The sequence below is a fragment of the Acartia tonsa genome, chromosome 11 (assembly GCF_053477335.1).
Source record: "Acartia tonsa isolate MP-2025a chromosome 11, ASM5347733v1, whole genome shotgun sequence".
NCBI lineage: Eukaryota > Metazoa > Arthropoda > Copepoda > Calanoida > Acartiidae > Acartia > Acartia tonsa.
In genome coordinates, this window is record NC_137270.1 from 1,783,553 (window position 1) to 1,798,220 (window position 14,668).

Sequence of the window (14,668 nt, forward strand, 5' to 3'; positions counted from 1 at the left end):
ATCTGCCACGTCCTGTTAGAAAATAAACTGAAAGATAAGGAAGAGATATGCATATTTTAGTTGTTTTTTTACTGTCTTTGTGATAATAACCAGCAGTTAGCTATAGGTAAATTTTTCATAATATTAAAACAAGAATGACAACATCCATTAATAAGCAAAGCAAATATTTAAACATATTATTTAACTAAAAGTAGATCACAATCAATCTTTTTTGAAAAAATATGTTTTTTTACTGCTAGTTTAGGTTGGTGAAATAATTTATTAAATAGTGTAAAAAAATCGTGTTCTTTCTATAAAAAAGGGATGACATCATTGATATTTAAGACGAGAAACAATTATTGTTTTTTTCACAGTACAGACAGAAAAGTAAATATTATGATTGGCAGTTTCTCTCAAAGGGGCTTGTAAAGCATAAACAAAAAAACACCAATTTATTTTTTAATAAATTAAAACGAGGGCTTTGGGGGTAGTTTTTTGGTGTGTTTGTTATTAAATAGTTTTTCTTTCTGCATAACCACAACGGTACCTAAATCCTGCAGGAACTAGTATAAACTTGACTTAACTAAGCAACAAACAAACGAAAAACTCCCTCCCCCCCCTCACACTTTCCTATAAGAAACAATTTTAAGCTTGAACAATCCATTAATTGTAAAGTTTAAAATCCATTAACTTACTATTCTATTTTGTAGATAAGCTTTGCTCCCAAAGAATAACTTGGCCTTGCTGTTATCGCTGTATTCAGGTAAGAGTTAAACTAATAAATTTGTAAATATAGATGTATAACCAAAAAAACTACCTGGATCCCAACGTTCTTAGTTGATTTTCAAAGGGCAAGGAAGGTGGCATAGAGTAATTTAACCTCTTCCCTATCTATTGTTTTACTCTAATGTTAAACCAATTATTTTCATTAGGAGCGTAGCTAATATTCAAATAGGCCATGTTATAGTATATTTTTCAAAACTTTACTTGTTTAAATAATTTTTAAAATGAAAAAAAGTAAAGCAAAGTAAGGAAGATATTGTACTGTTAGGTACACATACATAAGTTAGAATTATCAATTTATGTATTCTATTTTAGTAATAGAGAAGCTTTGCTCCTAAGAATAACTTGACTGGAGTTATCTCTTTTGTGCTTAGGTATTAGGTATAGTCTTAAAATTATAGATTAGCGTAACTACTCAAATATAACTAGGTAATGTCTGACAGTTCCTCTAAGTAGCTTTTTCTCTCTTTTCTGCAGATAATAATATACATTGACAATTTGCTGATTTTAAAACTAAAAACTTAAAGTTCTTTTTGACTTTTGAAATCTGACAACAAATAAAGAATAAAATTTAAAACAATATGAAAGATATATTGTTTCCTTCTAACCAAATGCAAGGTAAAAATTTTAATGTACATATTTTATTTTAGTAATTGGGAAGCTTTGCTCCTAAAGAATAACTATGGCCTTGGTGTTATCTTTTGTGCTTAGGTAAGAAGTAGAATTATTTATTGTCATAAGTAGAACAGCTACTCTATAATTATGTTTGTCATTTCCGATAAACTCAACCCCCCCCCCCCAAAATCATATTTTTTTAACTAAAATTTAAAATTTCATCTAAATAGCTGTTTAAGAATTTTAAAACTGACAAGCAATGATAGAGGAAAAGACATAAAACTATGGCTCATACTAAAATAAAGAAGGTTATATATAAAAAGTGTAATTTTTAATGGACATATTTTTATATATTTATAGAGAAGCTTTGCTGCCAAGGAATAACTTGGCCTTGGTCTTATCTTTTGTTGTTAGGTAAGGAGTAGAATTATTCATTATTATAAGTATCACAGCAACTCTATAACTAGGTTATGTCTATTCTTTCCACTAATTAGCTGATTTACTGATTTTAAAAATTTTTATTGAATCATACAAAAAAAGAAGATTATATACAAAGAGTGTAATTATTAATGGACATATTTTTTATTTTAGTTATGGAGAAGCATTACTCCAAAAAATAACTCTTAACAAAATTAAGAAGCTGGGATACATATACATAGTATTAATAGACATATTTTATTTAGTTATAGAGCAGTTTTGCTCCTAAGAATAACTTAGCCTTTGTGTTATCTTCTGGTGTTGGGAAGTTATAAAATTATACATTTTTGTAATAGTGCAGCTTCTGATATTATGTCCCTTCCTATCCCATTTCAAATTTATTTTCTTACCAATAAAAAAATTATTATATTCAAATATAAAGTATAGTTCTATGTAAAAATTTAAGTATATTTGTGCAAGGCTACCCAGAACCCAATATAACCTAACCCAACCTGGCCCAAAGTAAAAACAAACTAATGAAAAACTACTCTAATGTGCAGTGTTAAAGAGCTAATATATTTATTAATTTACGTAATAATTTTTGAGGAACAGAGAAGCTTTACACCTATTAATTTTAACTTGACCTTCTTTTTTTATCTTTTGTGTGTAAGTAAGAGGTAAAATAAATTATTAGTAGCACTTTTATTCTATGTGTATCTGTGTCGGTCTGTTCCTTTTTCTCTATATACTTGCACCCACGCCCCCGGAGGCCTCTTGGAACACTTGAGGGAAGTCTATCCTCCTCTTTCAACTTTAATTATAATTTCTTTTATGCAGTTTCTCTTGAGGTACCTTATCCCAGAATAGTTATTGACCTTTTTTTGGACCTACAAGAAGCTTCAATAAAAAGGAGGCCCATATCCGTTCAGCGGTTAGCAAGATCCTTTGCTACAGACAGACAGACACATATACATCCTGTTACTTTTCCAAACAATGGGGGGAGGAAGGGGGGTGGGGGTAACCCTAAGTCTCTAGTGTCTTAACCCTATTTTTTGAAATAGATTAATAATAAGAAGGGGAGCATCTTTTCCATTTATGCCTAAACCCTGCAGGGCCTATACCTACTGTACCCTTAACCTACGGGGCTACCCAATCTGATATAGGATAACAGACGGAAAACTACCCCCCCCCCCCTAAATTTCAACTTAAATTTGAAATAAGTTGGGATTGTTTAACCCTAGGCCCTTTGTGGGAAACCGCCTTATATTCCTTCCAATATACCTTTGATTATCTATCCACTAATCCTGGTTTCCCCCCATTTATAATCTATACTTTTAGATGTCCCAACGAGAACAATTGACAACAGTGTCAAATCTGAACGACACACTCACACTTTACCACCATGGACATCATCCACTCAGGGGTGCAGGTAAACATTTTCAAGTATGGCTTCCAAACGGATTATTATCTTAACCCAGTACCCTATGTAGCAACTTAACCTAAACCTGTCCAAATGTCAACTAAAATTGTTAACCTCTTCTATTATTTATCTTATGTAAAATCTATAACTTTCCTCTCTTAAAACCAACTCACAAAAATGTGATCACTAATATAAACTTTTGTATAACTTGTTATGAAATATTTATATTTTTACTTAGTATTTACATTTTTCCACAAATCATATTTATAGTAGTATTATGAACTATATAATATTTATATGTTTTAGATTTTTTTTCAAGCTTAAATTTTACCATCATTTTTTCATCTTTAAAGAAATAGCAATAGTTAGTTTTGGTTGAAAGTTTCTACAAATTAAACAATTTCGTTAAATAAACAAAGAATTGGTGGGTTATTTCCTTATTTTTTCCATTTTTAAAAACAAATAGCGCATTTTTCATGTCCCTTTCCTTTTGCACTTAGACTTAATCTTGAAAAAAAAGCACCCTAATATTCTTTTACATTTTCAGATATTCATTATGAGCTTAGAGCCTTTCCCTCTGCTGCTAGTAATAATTTAGTAGCTGTAGCATCATTATCTTGTACCATAAAGTTTACAATATAATCTTTTAAAATAGATACAGTAAAGTATCATATGTAATTTCTGTCTTCTTATTTTATATTCCATCCTTAAGAAATCGTATCTTAATATTATTATCGAAACTCAGTTAAAGTTGATTGTTTTTGGGTACTAGCGCATAAAATGCCGCTACTCATTGTTTTAGTTTTGAATCTAGCAGACAGAGAGTTGAGAATACACGGCCACCCTCCATACTCTATTTCACTCTCTCCTCCCATCTCCCTTTTTTTAAGCACACGATAGGAAAAGGGAGAAGTGAGGTGGGGGCATGGGGCAAGGGAAATAAACTGGATAAAAAGGGGCGTATTGGTTCATATTTTTGCCCAGCCAGCCAGCAGTTGGCTGGGTCCAATAATCTTGTAAGATAAAAATCACACTATAAAACCTCAATATATTTCATCAAAAACAAGATGTGATTTCGCTTTGCATGATTTTTTTCTTAGTTTATAATTTTCTAAATTTAATGAAAAAACTCTTTACAATTTCCTCCAAATTTTATGGATTAGTGTGATGAATTTCATGGCCTGTCTTTGAAAACTCTTAAATTGAATTAATTGCCCATTGTCCCCTCCCTTACTCCCTGTCAAGATTTACTATAAACAACTAAACCCTTCTTTTTTAAACTTTGAATATGTTGAATCTTAGGGTTTACAGGGCTGCCTTTTGAAATGTCTCCCCTTTTGCTATTCTAATTTTAAATATGTACAACAACCCATGCACTATAGGACAGAGCTATAACCGAACAGATCTATGTTCCTGACAATTTGGTCGGTCTTCTCATTGGTAGAGGTGGTAAAAATATTACCAGGTACAGACACACACAAATTCAAAGACCTATAGACTGTAGGATAGTTTAACATATCATTATCTTAAACTGTTTTTAAACTATTTTTAAAAGGTATATCAAAAATATACTTTGACACCTGTAGAAACATACTACAAAGCCAAAAATGAGAACAATTGCCCACATCAATTTTTATTAGGATTTTAAAGTTTATTTTTTACTATGGATTAAATAATTTTTACTGAATCGTGATGTTTCTTTCCTTTGTAGGTAAAATACTCAGCTTTTAGAGTGTCTTGCTTCGTAAATATTGTATGCTAGTATACAGTAAAGTTAGGTCTTTTGATTTTATCTATCAATACTAATTAAAAATTAATTCTTTACAATATATTAATGAATTAACATAAAAATGTTTTATGTCTATTATACATTAAAACACATAAAAATTGGCTGTAAAGGGTTAAATAAATTAAGATGACAACAAATGTTTATGCAATACAACAAATTTATTTCTGTCACATATACAAAAATGATATAAAATAAGATTATTCAAACATATTTTTTTTAATATTTTTAAAAATTATGTATCTTTTATGAGTAGGGTTTTCATTCTTTTCATTTTTATTAAATAAAATTATTTAACTACGTTTGAAATAAGTCACTTTGTGAAAACACTATTTCGGAAATTTTAAAGAATTGAAATGAAAGAAGATTTTTTATTGGTTTAAATTCAGCATTATGTTTTTTATTGTATTATGTCAGATTTTTCAATGAAATTTATTGTTTTAGAAAAAAAATTATTTCCATTGAACAGAGTAATGTTTTCTTTATTGTATCAGTACAAAGTGAATTATATACAATTGTTCACTAAGTTACAATATTACACGAAGTAAAAAAAGACCTTTTGATCTGGTAAAAATGACCAGAGCAACAGTAAAAATTAATTTTTAAATCCCCCAAAAAAAGTTTATTGGGGACTTAATTCAAATTTGGGCTCTGCAGTCTGATTCTATAGGTGTCCTAGTATATTTTTGACCCCCCATTCGAAAATAGTTTAAAAACAGTTTAAGTGAAAAATATACCTACTAATGACAGACAAAAAAACAGGGGTGAGTATTCTGCACAAGAATCATTTTTGAATTTTGTTTTTTACTTCCCATAATCTGCCCTTCCCTCCCCCCTGGCAAGGAATCCCATGCAGAATATACACCCCTGAAAAAACCGGTGCTTACTCATTATTACCCACCACTGAAATGATAATAGCAGATTTATACTCGAACATTCAGATATTCATGTAGTAAGTTGAACTATTAGAAAGACAGATGGACATAGTTATAGACAGACATACAATAACAAAAGCACAAAATTGTATTTTATTTAGAATGCAGCAGGAATCTCAGTGCAAGATTCAGATGGCTTCTGACAGCCAGGGCCAGCAAACCCGCCTGTGTACCCTCACTGGCCTGCCCCACGCCATAGAGGAGGCGAAACAACAGATCAACACTGTTATCGCTAATGACAGCCATGGCATGAAGGGTGGTGGCGGGTAAGTGAATATATTATATATTTGACCACAACACAACCTTGCTTGGTTCTTTTTAAAGGGACTGTGAACGTAAATTTTTCTCATTATAATATCAAATCTTAACATTATCTCATTCATAATTTCTCACAGATAGAGCAAAACGCGCTTTTGTTTGCTTAAAAAACGGCTTTTTCCGACGATTTTTATAAGGTACAGGGAAAGGAAGCAATTAATGTGCATTAAATTGCTTTTTTCTCCCATTATAGCTAAAATTAAAATTTTTCACATAGTCCTGATTTTTCCTAACGGTTAAGCTGACTTTTAACATAATCCTTGCTTTAAACCAATGTATAGTTACTTAGAAATTGATAAATAAGCAATATTTTTATACAATAGCAAAGCTAGAAACAGGTTTTTTATTAGTATCAAATTAACTTTAGATGGCCCATCTCTCGCCCACCTTTAATTACAAATTTGTAAATTAAAAAAGACGCAATATTTCTTTATAAATAGTCTGATAAAAGTGTAAACTAATTCTCCAAAGTGGGTTATTTATTGTCCAACTCAATAAAAAAGAAATTATTATTATAAATAACCTATGAGATTCAACCCTCTGTAGACAGTGAGGTATATTTTTGTCAATAATATGAATTTAAAATAGGTCTTTATTACCTAATTACTATGTTATAAAAAAACTAATTGGCAATTTTATATCATAAAATAAATCCTTAACAGTAAGTAAATTGTTTCAACTATATATGACAAGTTAAATATCCCTACAAACATTATAAGAAACAAAAACGTTCAGATTTTCTCTGTTTTTTCCTTTTTCCCTCCCAAAATACCATAAAATCAAGGCATTATTCCTGGATATTTTTGTTAAATGACGTTTTTGGTTGATCAGTGTAGTGAAATGTGCTTAGAAAAGATTTGATAAACAGATGAGAAATTTTTTACGTTCACACTCCCTTTAAAGTTCATTGTCATGTAAACGCCTTTAGTGTTCTCCAATGTGTCTATTGATCAAAGGTTATGAAAAATATTGCTAAAATATGCAATAGTTTTATGTATAATTAGTGTCTTTGTTCATTTTACCACATACCAACAGTAAATGAGTGACTAATTAACAAAAAAGCTAACCAAAATAATTGTGTAAAAACTTTTTTTCCCCCAATGGTAGTTGAATAATATCCACACATTTTCCCAATGGTAGCTGAGTATCCAAAAATGACCCCAATAGTAGCTGAATATCCACGTGGATACTCAGCTGGTATTGAGCCATGTTTCGTGTTTTTGTATAACATTTAAAGTATAACATCAAAGAATATTGTTGTTTGAGGTATATTTTCATTGGTCTTTTATTATTATAATTTATTCATATTCTTGGACTTATTGATCTATCTATCTAGTGGTGGTGCCCCTGGCAGATTTATGGGCAGAGCTTTTGAGATAATGCTAGAGGGACCTCTTGTTGCCAGGGTCATTGGCAAGGGTGGTAAAAATATTAAGAGGCTACAGGAAGATACTGGTGCTAAAATTGTTATTATTCAGGTAACATTCATTTTAAATATAATAATATTGTCTTAATGTTGTTTTTACTCGTAAGTGTTCTAATCTAAACAGAGCAATATTAATTTCCATGGTATGTGAAATAAATAATTTCTTTGGAATAAGAATTAGATGATTAATGATTTATTTGTAGTCCAATGCCTTCTCTCCTCCTTAATATAAACCTAAAAAAAATGCTAAAACCATCTATTAAAATACTTTTTTCAGGAATCTAAGGATGTTGCTGACCAGAAACCTTTGCGCATTTTCGGACCTCCTGACAAGGTAATTTTACAACTCTTATTTGCTTTAACAAAATGTTAGCAGCTACACCTCTAAGGGCCCTTGAGGTGGGGGGGGGGAATTAACCCCCATCGTTCAATTGTAAGCAACTCATAGATCCTAAGGATTAGGGACTGTGCCCCTTGACTGCGCGAGAAATCATCTCAAGACATTTAAAATATATGAGTCTTTCTTGAAAATTGTACATTCAAAAATTTTTTTGGTTTCATTCAATTTGTATTTATTCATATAACAATGACTTTGTTTTAGGTTGAATACGCTAAGCAGAGAGTGTTGCAAGTTATCGAGGAGGAGCGCGCAAAGTTAGGCATGGGTGGAGGACCCGGCGCTGGTAGGGGTAGGGGAGGATTCCGTGGCGGTAGGGCCGGTCCTGGAGGTCCAGGTATAATTAGATAGATAGATTCTATTTGTTGACCAAATGATGAAAATTTAAGCAAAATATTAACCTTTAAACAATAGACCATTAGGTATAGGATAATGAATGATAATTTATATGACTCGTTTGGACACTGCTTGTTTGAACCAACTAGACTAATCAAGATTGGATGAAATACCTAAAGTTTTAAGCTAATGAAAGAGCTTGCTTTTGGTACAAGTTTAATTTACAGTCCTATTTTTCAGATAAGACCATAGTCCTATCAGCAATCTTAGACCAATAGCTTATTTTTCAACAAAAGACTTCTAATAATGTGATAGAATAATATTTCCTAATGAAGATATACGTATGATTATAATAAGAAAATCTGAATGACAGAAATAAACATGGGGAAAATACATGCATATTTAGATTCCGAGTAATAATTACCGTTTTTTTATATTAATCTTATTTCCCTATTGATATAGGAGGCTTCCATGGAGGGCGAGGAGGCGGTGCTCTCGGCAGCTTGGGCGGTAATGGCGTTGGTGGCGGCTGTTATAAACTCCAAGAAAATTTCTCTGTACCTTCTAATAAGGTAACTTTTTAAAGAGTTAAAGCCTTAATCTTATTATTTTAAATATTCTCTTAAGTTTGAAAATTTGGATGGGGGTTTGGACAATGAAAGAATAAGAAATTTTCTTTCATTTTCATACTTTTTTTTATGAAATGTTGTCTGTCTAAATAGGCACATCTGGACTAATCATTTTTCCTATGTGTAGGCTTTTACTGTATAATCTACCAGTTGCTTCGCCCTTAACCTCTAGAGCGGGTGGGGTATGTCAGGAAAATAGCATAAAATCATTCAAAGTTATTTATAAAGCTTCCCTGATAAGTAAAACCAATCCAGACCCGCAATTTCAGTAATATTTAACATGAGACAAAAAACCATACTACTTTACAGTATGGAATGCTATACTAGCAGCGGCTACGCCTCTAGAGGCATCTATGAACCCTTGGGTTTGGGGGGGAGTCAAATCCCCTCTTTTAATTACAGTTTTTTTAAAAGTTTAATTGAAAGGGGGGTTTTGACTTTCCTCGAACTTAAAGGCCCCTAGAGGCTAGTAGAGTATCCAATAAAATAAAGTATTAAGGTTTTTGTCTGAAGCTAAAGATTACAGAAAATGATGTTCTAAATTGGTTTTACTTATCAGGAAAGCTTTTTAAATATCTTGGGGTGGTTTTAGGGTATTTTTCTGACATTCCCCACCTGCCCTACAGGTTTGGGGGGAAGCAACCAGTAGAACATACAGTAAAAGTCGAAAATGCTTAATCCGGTAAAATAGACTTATGGCAAAAATGATATGTTGGATTTTGTCATAACACAAAAAAAACTTCTTTGGTATGCCACAAATCAAAAAAGCTAAAAAATCAAACATCTTACAATCACCTACGGAAGCTTTGAAATTTCATGTGATCCAACAAATCATTCATGGTTGTAAAAAAAACAGAAAATATCAATACCTAGTAAAAGATATTCTAAAGCATAACTGCATAGTATAAATTTTAATATCCAGGTATTATTCTGGAGGCCTTTAACCTCATTGTCCACAGGATACTTTGTATGTCTCTTCTGTGACTTAAATGTATCTTACATATTTAAATTTTGTGAAAATCTGATACCATTTCCATGATGCTATATACATTACAGATTCAATTACTAGAAAAAGGCAGGAAAATATGACTTAACACATAATACATTTAGAATGAAGTTGAGAAGGGGTCTACAAATCCTTCCATGTGTACAATTGCATGTGGACTACAATTTGGAGTTTTCCCTTTTTCAACACAAGATTCCCAATCATCAAATTTGGCAGAAGAATTAAATGACATGAGTATAAACTTTCATGGCCCTGCAGGAAACAATGAAAGAATTTCAGCTCAAACAAAGATTAATGAGATAAAGCAAAAAGTAGCTGATTATTATTATGGTCCAGACTGTAAAGTTATAGCTATTCCAAATCATTATGTCATACCTAAGAAACCAACTGCGTTAGGAAAAAAAGGAAGAAAGAATCAAGATGATCAAATTTTAGACAAACATTGTGAAGAACTCTTACATGATCACATTGTTAATGCAGCAAGAAAATCAAAGACTGAATGTTTTGTGATGAATGGATTTCAATCTGGAGAATGCATTCAACAGCTAGTTCAGAAGGGAAAAGACACCAGAGGAAAAGATCAAACTGCAGATTTTAATAAGCATGAAAAACGAATAAAGGCATTGTTGGACATTGAAGATATTCCCAAGGAAAAACTAGATTTGTGCATAGAGGAACACTTAAAATGGAAAGAAAACAAGCTTGAATTAAAAGATTCAAAGAGCTGGCTGTTTAAAAAGGAATGTTTTATAGATAATAAAAGCTCATTTGAAGGTGGGGATCAATAGCATTTACCTTTTCATAAATATTTTTAGTTTTGATATATTTTTTAAAAATATAAAACATTTAACCCATTCGTACCCACACGTCAATATAACTACGTTAAAGTAGCCTCTGTTTAGAGGGCTCTAAAAACTGACAGGGATGATACTTATAAAAAATGAAAATAGATGTTGAAAGATTATTGCTATCACTTTAATTTTAGAAATTAAAAATATTAAAACAATAAAAAACTAATTAAAATTTTAAAGCTTTAATGTAGGGCTTAATCAAAAATTGAAAATTGAGAGGATAATAATTTTTATAGTTATAAATCAACCCAAAGATATGGTGTTCTTACAAATTTTATTGAAAGTTGTGTTAATCAATGATCCAAATTTTTAGCTTTTGATAAAAATTGTAAGAGATTCTTAAAATTTCACGGAGAGAAAAGTGTTTGAAAAAGTTACGTAAGTATCATTACGTATGGCTGAAGATTCCCCCATAGTATTTAGAGTAGTAATATGCATAATGAATATATAAATCCCCTAGAAATTATGCCCTAAAATCATGTTTGGGGTGTTTGGTCAGTCCTTAAATATTTATCATTTTTAAACTGGTAACTCATATTTTCAAAATAATTTTATCTAAAAAATATTCTTTAATGCAATTACATTAAAATAAATATATAGATATATAATTTTTACCATTTTGTTCTTTATAATACTTCACCATCAAAAGAATAAGTTTGATTTAAAAATCGAACTTTCAATTGTAAAATTGTAGAAAGTAGAGGGCTAAAGAGAAGAACAAGGATGACAACATGCATAAGCAGTGAAGACATAAAAATCAAATATTGACTAACAGACAATGTGAGATAATATCTGATGTCCAATGTGCATAAAATGAGAGCGAGAAAATTTGAAGAAAAAAAGAGAAAGAAGATATATACCTATATAGAAAATTACAAAACATATAATTAATTATTGATTTGTATCTTTTATAGCATGACCTACAGACAAAGAGACCAAGTAAAATATATACAGGATATTCACCAAAAATTCACGAGCCTATTTGCTGAGAGAAATTCACCTTTCCCATATTCAGTTACTGAACGATGTACTAGCGAACATATCAAATTATAGAGCAGCTGTGTTACTATTTATATAGTAGCTTCGCTTCGTCAGTAATAAAAAAAAGGAGGGTAAGATATTTATAATGCTAAATTGGAAAAAGGGATAGTTAAATGCCATATACCCTTGAAATTAAATTCATTTTTTAGGAACGTAATTAGAATAATATAAAGAACTAAACATTTAAATAATTAGAATAATTCAATTAAGTAGAAAAAAAACTTCTTTACATACACTTAAATTTTTTTTTATAAAATTCTAACACTCTTTAGGTGTAAAAATTTGAATATACAATACAATACTATCTTATTTTATACTATACTAAGCATTCAATGATTTTGAGGATAAATGATTTTCATCTAAAATAGATATCTCTTTATCCCTAGATAAACAGGAAATGTGGATGGTCAAGCAAGTCAAGATATTGTTTTACAACAGAGATATGATAAATTAATTGGGTGTAGGATGGTGGGGGCGGGAATTTAAAAAAGGATTAACTCTTAAAAACTCGATGGTCAAGAAAAAAGGGGGTGTTGAATATAACCTGAAAAAACAAATTGACCGGAAATGCGCGCCATTTGACATCTTAACAACTCATTATCTTGAAAGTAAGGGAAAAACAAATGAAGGAGGGGCATAAAAGAATCTTATTTGTGATTGGTTGAAATTATTGTTAGGTATATGGTATGGTAATTTCTCTCGCGCATTTGTTAAACCGTGGATAGAAAAGGATTTAGGCTGTGTTCTATAATTGATAAATGGAATAAGGAGAAAAGAAAATTGAGCTTTACTAATTTGTAAATTTTTAGTAGTAAATAAAGTTATTTATAGAATAATTTTATTAGGCAAATATATAAGAACATTATACATAAACTAAACATAAAATACACTGAAAAAAAGGTGTAATTGTTCCCTAATTCCTGATGATGATATACATTTTTTTTCTAGCTTATATTTGCTTGGGTCTCAAGGGATATGACAATGGCCAATAAATAGATGTACAATCCTGAAGTTTATACACACTGTAGAGTACAATTAGCGGTTGAAATGTTTGGACACTCAACTTAATGAACCAACCAATCAAAATTAATTAAAAGTCCCCAAAGTTGTAAAGCCAACAACTAAGAAAATTTTGTTAAATATTTTTTGGAGTGGTGTAATAAAAAAAGACCCCCCTCCCTGTTTTATTTGTTACTAAGCTATATAATTAAAAAAGAAATGTTTTTTTAAAACCATTTTCTTATTTTGTACCATCAGAAATAAAAGTAAATAACGTTTACTATGAATTAAGAAACATAAATAACGTTTTTGTTATCAATTTTAGTAGTCAATGTGTTATTTTCTATCATCTGATAACGAGGTAGAGAGTGGCCAAACGTCAATTTATTTACGTGTTCATATTTTCTGTCATAATGGTCATAATACAAAAATTTCTTTTGATTTGCATGCAAACCATCCATAGTAAGTAGAGTATGTCTGAAAAAGTTTAAATTTTTAAGTAATTCTTGGGGTGGATATTAATGGGTTAATAATACAGGTACTTAAACAACAAATAGGCAATAAGAAAAACAAAATTGAAAACACAATCTTGTATAAGTTTCCTACTAGCAATCTAGAGAAATTTTATTCATATCAATACTTTATCTACAGACTTCAAGAAACAAAAACAGAATGGGATTCTCTAATCATTATTCCAGAACACAGTGCTATTATAAATATAGAGGTAAAACTAGGACCTAAAGAAAAAGGAGATAAACTGGAGTTACTAAAAGATGCTTCAGATCAAACAAAACAGCACTTTTCTTTCATGCAGAAGTTATTTGGAGGTATGCTTTCCAAAAGTTGGGTGTTTGTCAGGGCTGCATGTGTTCCTTATTTGCCTATTCAAGAAGAAACTACTAAGCCCTGTGTCAACTGTCAGCAATTTATTCTACAAGATGTTGATAGTTTAACACCTTGGTTAAAGCAGATATCTGAACATAAGCTTGTTACATCTGATAATCATGATCAGACAGTATATGAAAATCTTGTTGCCGAACTGTTATATCACATTTCTATTAAAGAGTCAAGTAAATTTGATAAACTAATATCAGATCCACTGACTATTAGCAAAGAAACTGAGAAAGCATTAACAGAGAAGAATGATGGAATATCAGGAGAGAGTAATGTTCCTGTGTACATGCTCAATAATGAACAGCTGCAAGCAGTACACTCACCAGCTAAATGCCTTATCATAGATGGTGACTATGGTACAGGTAAAACATATGTACTGAAGGAAAGAGCTAAAAAATGTGCAATAGATAATAGTAAAGATCAATTATTTTACATTGATATGACAGCACTTACAGCAATAGAAGGAGTTTTTTTGACAGAAGAATTTAGAAAAACTGAATCATCTGTTATGGACATAATAGCTGTAGTAGATTTTGACTCTTATCCTAATGTTAAAGTTATTACTACTAAATATTTAGGGATTAGTGATGAAAATTCTAAACCAATTGACATAATCAATGCATTAAACATTTTTTTAAGAAAAAATCCATGTGATCATTTATTCATTGATGAAATGACAATCGGAGAAATTGTTTTTCCTGACTCTATACAGACAATTTGCGTTAACTTAAAAGTGTTAGATGGGCTCAGTTTAAATATGAGAGCAGATCTTAAAAATAAGAAAGCAAAGTGGATAGAAACAATGAAAGTGAATCATAATGCTGTTCATGTTAATC

The 14,668-nt window shown here is 30.7% G+C and overlaps 1 protein-coding gene across 1 annotated transcript; it reads left to right on the top strand.

Moving 5' to 3' along the window:
• The first annotated feature begins 686 nt into the window (after window positions 1-686).
• On the top strand, window positions 687-13,395 carry LOC145332940 (uncharacterized). Its single transcript, XM_080178053.1, has 12 exons — window positions 687-742; window positions 1,078-1,143; window positions 1,413-1,473; window positions 1,738-1,791; window positions 3,133-3,223; window positions 4,597-4,679; window positions 6,037-6,201; window positions 7,590-7,731; window positions 7,957-8,013; window positions 8,281-8,413; window positions 8,875-8,984; window positions 10,152-13,395. Exons 5-12 carry the CDS (start codon window positions 3,197-3,199, stop codon window positions 10,833-10,835), a joined length of 1,401 nt encoding a protein of 466 aa, XP_080034179.1. The 5' UTR covers window positions 687-742; window positions 1,078-1,143; window positions 1,413-1,473; window positions 1,738-1,791; window positions 3,133-3,196; the 3' UTR covers window positions 10,836-13,395.
• Window positions 13,396-14,668: the final 1,273 nt, after the last annotated feature.

What these genes read in the sequence shown, in the direction of transcription:
- LOC145332940 (XM_080178053.1), top strand. Translation starts at nt 3,197, where the DNA reads ATGGACATCATCCACTCAGGGGTGCAG. An exon ending in GGCATGAAGGGTGGTGGCGG is followed by an intron (nt 6,202 to 7,589) that starts GTAAGTGAATAT and finishes CTATCTATCTAG; the next exon opens with TGGTGGTGCCCCTGGCAGAT. An exon ending in CTAAAATTGTTATTATTCAG is followed by an intron (nt 7,732 to 7,956) that starts GTAACATTCATT and finishes TACTTTTTTCAG; the next exon opens with GAATCTAAGGATGTTGCTGA.